Source organism: Gossypium raimondii, chromosome 13, assembly GCF_025698545.1.
Source record: "Gossypium raimondii isolate GPD5lz chromosome 13, ASM2569854v1, whole genome shotgun sequence".
Classification (NCBI taxonomy): Eukaryota; Viridiplantae; Streptophyta; class Magnoliopsida; order Malvales; family Malvaceae; genus Gossypium; species Gossypium raimondii.
The window spans coordinates 34784933-34788884 of NC_068577.1; the positions used below are offsets into that span (position 1 = coordinate 34784933).

At 42.7% G+C, this 3952-nt stretch overlaps 1 protein-coding gene across 1 annotated transcript; it reads right to left on the bottom strand.

Moving 5' to 3' along the window:
* Window positions 1-952: 952 nt before the first annotated feature.
* Window positions 953-3450, bottom strand: LOC105781547 (uncharacterized). Its single transcript, XM_012606080.1, has 6 exons — window positions 3207-3450; window positions 2578-2810; window positions 2293-2394; window positions 1777-2004; window positions 1240-1536; window positions 953-1189 (listed from the first exon to the last, which is right to left on the bottom strand). Exons 1-6 carry the CDS (start codon window positions 3448-3450, stop codon window positions 953-955), a joined length of 1341 nt encoding a protein of 446 aa, XP_012461534.1.
* Window positions 3451-3952: the final 502 nt, after the last annotated feature.

Genomic DNA, 3952 nt, shown 5'->3' on the forward strand with positions numbered 1-3952 from the left:
GTTCCTGTCCAAATAGCAAGCAATTTCAACTTTTCACCGATTCCCATTTTTTCGTTTCGGGTACACACTTGGTTTTGTTTTATGCTAAAACAGTCCCCGAACACTCCAAAGCCTATAATTAAACAAATAACACTAATTTAATCTCACATAACGTGATCCCAAATAGAACTCGTATCGACGTTTTAACCTATATGCAACTAAACCTTACCTTCAACCGATGAACAATAATTCCCACACAAAATAAGACTCTGATTGGTGATTACGAGCCATTGAATCATCCCCTAATTGGCATAAACAAAACACTTTAAAAGAAAGTTAACAAACAGAGACAAATCACTTATCTAAAATGTATCGAATGATCGCAGACAAACGTGGAACGACACGAGGCAGAGTGGGAAAAGAAAAATCAAGAAGATGAAGGGTGAAAGAGAGCAAAAATTTGGCAGCAATGAAGAGAAAAATGACATGAGGGTGGAGAAATTTTGGGGAAAGTATAAAAAAGAAAAAAAAAGATGAACAGAATATTTGATAACCACCCCAATCACTTATTTATCTCCATCAAACTCCTCACTAAATCCACTACTCAGATTTTTAGTCCATCTCAAACTCTCTTGGACGCACGAGCAAAAATAATGCCCACACCAATATTCGAACACAGGACCTCCTTCACACCAACACTCCACCTATCCACTAGAACAGCAGACCTATTCTGTTAATTATTTGCCAACTTTTACTTAAAAGCCTAGTTACCAAAGATAGGGCTTATTCATAAAAATACCAAAATTTTCCCAAGTCCTGGCTTGAACTTGGGACCTCCAAAACACACCCAGAACACATAACCACTAAAGCAGACAGATATTTTGTGTCACACATTCACAATACCAAAAATTAAAATTTTAGGGCATTAAAATTCTACCCCCTAAAGAAAATTTCGTCCTCGAAATTTACCTGATCAGAACAGATGAGGACACATCCCATCCTCATGCTTCCATGTGGCCTCCTTAGTGCTATGATTATGCCATAGAACCTTTACCAGTAGAATGAATATCCTTATCAGAACCTTAACGTCGCGATCCAAAATCTGAACCGGCTCTTCCTCAAAGGTCAAATACGGCCTAACCTCGATCTCTTCAATAGGGACAATATGAGTAGTATCAGAGCGGTAGCGCCTCAACATGTCCTCCAGTATCTGAATCACCCTCTCAGACTAACCATCGGTCTAAGGATGGAATGTAGTACTGAAGTCCAACCTTGAACCCAGAGCCTCATGTAACTTCCTCCAAATCGAGATGCGAAACGAAGATCTCTATCAGAGGTGATCGAAACCGGTACTTCATGCAGTCTCACTATCTCAGAAATATAAAGCTTCTCCAGCTTCTGCAGATAATAATCAGTACAAACCGATATGAAGTGGGTGGACTTGGTCAATCGATCCATGATGACCCATATTGAATCCTTATTAGTGGGTGTTAAAGGCAACCCATTAATTAAATCCATAGTTACGCGCTCCCATTTCCAAAGAGGAATCTTAACGGGCTGCAACAAACCCGAAGGTAACTAATGTTCAGCCTTAACCTGCTGGCAAGTCAGACATCTGCCCACAAAATTAGTAACCTCACGTTTCAACCCTGGCCACCAATATAACACACGGAGGTCTCGATACATCTTATTTTCGCCAGGATGCATAGCATAAGGGATACTATGCGCCTCTCTTAGTATGGCCTATCTCAAATCAGTATCATTTGGAACACAGATTCTCCCACGGAAATAGAGTACCCCACCACTGTTCAGTCTAAAATCTGTAGTACTACCACCCTCAGTCTGCCGAAATTGAAGACCCAATGACTCATCCTCCAACTTCTTACCCTTAATCTGCTCAATCCATGACGGCTTAACCTGAAGCTCTGCTAATAAACTACCATCATCAAATAAACTTAGGCGAGAAAATATCGCCTTTAAATCAGTCATAGCCCCACGGCTCAGTGCATCAGCCACCACATTGGCCTTACCAGGGTGGTACTCAATGGTGTAGTCATAGTCTTTAAGCAGCTCAATTCATCTGCGCTGCCTAAGATTAAGTTCCTTCTGAATGAGGAGATACTTGATACTCTTATGATCAGTGTAGATGATACACTTCTCACCATACAAATAATGCTTCCAGATTTTTAGTGGGAATACCACAGTGGCCAACTCTAACTCATGTGTCGGATAATTCACCTCATGGGTCTTAAGCTAGCGAGACGCATAGGCTACCACCTTACCATCCTGCATCAACACACATCCCAAACTGACATGTGATGCATCGCTATAAATAGTGAACTCATTTTCAGGCTCTAGCTGTATCAAAACAGTGGCCTCAGTCAGTACAGTCTTGAGCTTCTCAAAGCTCTGTTGCTACGCATCAGTCCAGTTAAACAGTACACCCTTACGTAGCAGCTTAGTCAAGGGTACTGCAATCAATGAAAAACCCTCTACAAATCGTCGATAATATCCCACAAGTTCTAGAAAACTGCGGATCTTAGACACGTTCCTAGGCTGCTTCCACTCCAACACAGCTTCAATCTTTTAAGGATCAACTTGAATCCCCTCAACCGAAACTACATGACCAAGAAATGTCTCCTCACGCAGCCAAAACTCGCACTTACTAAACTTAGCATAGGGTTGTTTTTCCCTCAAAGTCTGAAGAATGACTCGAAGGTGCTCATCATGATTATCCTCAGTCCTTGAGTAAACCAGTATATCATCGATGAATACCACCACAAACTGATCCAGATAAGGCTGGAACACTTGATTCATTAAATCCATGAAAGCTGTCGGTGCATTAGTCAATCCGAATGGCATCACTAAGAACTCGTAGTGACCATAACGAGTCCTAAACGTTGTCTTATGAACATCAGCCTCCTTAACCCTTAATTGATGATATCCAGATCGGAGGTCAATCTTGGAGAAAACTGAAGCTCCTCAAAACTGGTCAAACAGATCATCTATCCTCGATAGGGGGTACTTGTTCTTAATGGTCATCTGTTTAGTTACCAGTAGTCGATGTACATCCACATGGATGCATCTTTCTTCTTTACAAATTGTACCACTGCTCCCCATGGAGACATACTAGGGCGGATGAACCTCCGATCTAATAACTCCTAAGTCTGAGCTCCGTAAGCTCCATCAATGCCATTCGGTAGTGGCGATAGACACTAGAGTTGTACCAGGAAGGAGCTCTATCCCAAACTCCACTTCACGATTTAGAGGTAAACCCAATAGCTCCTTAGCAAAGACGTCCAGAACATCCTTTACCGTTCTGATATCCTTAGCTGTAGAGTCCCCAGAATTCGAAACACTTACATAGGCAAAGAATGCCTCACATCCCTTACGAACCAACTTCTCCGCTACCAGTGTAGAGATCACATTAGATAAGTAGTTCCGATGTTTTCCAATCATGACTACCTCCATATCCTCCTCAGCGATTTTTGCCTTCTCGACCAGCGCAGAAAGACCTCACTCTCTCTGCGGAGCTACCAGAACTCTCAAATTATCTCTGAGGCCATCCTCAAAGCAAATAGATCGCTCATACTCAGATGCCACCATACCTCATGCATTACGGCTCAGTCTTATAAACTCGGCCTCATACTCGGCCACTAATTGATCCTCCTGTGTAAGATTCAGAAACTCCCTCCTACGTGCATCCACATAACTAGCTCCGACATATTTCTCTTAGAAGGCAGTCTTAAAGAACTCCCAGGTCAGACGTTCGGGCTAAGTGCCCTCCTTAACGGTCAGCCACCACTGATAAGCCTCATCCCGGAGCAGCGAGACTGCACCCTTTATTTTTGCTTATTGGTGCAATCTAGATCATCCATGATCCTCTCCGTGGCCTCAATCCAGTACTCGGCCACATTAGGGGTGACCCGAGTGACACCCTTGAAAAGCTCAGCTCCATTGGACCGGAGTCATT

What these genes read in the sequence shown, in the direction of transcription:
- LOC105781547 (XM_012606080.1), bottom strand. Translation starts at nt 3,450, where the DNA reads ATGGAGGTAGTCATGATTGGAAAACATCGGAACTACTTATCTAATGTG. An exon ending in TGGGATAGAGCTCCTTCCTG is followed by an intron (nt 2,811 to 3,206) that starts GTACAACTCTAG and finishes ATGCACCGACAG; the next exon opens with CTTTCATGGATTTAATGAAT. An exon ending in TTAGACTGAACAGTGGTGGG is followed by an intron (nt 1,537 to 1,776) that starts GTACTCTATTTC and finishes GGTTTGTTGCAG; the next exon opens with CCCGTTAAGATTCCTCTTTG.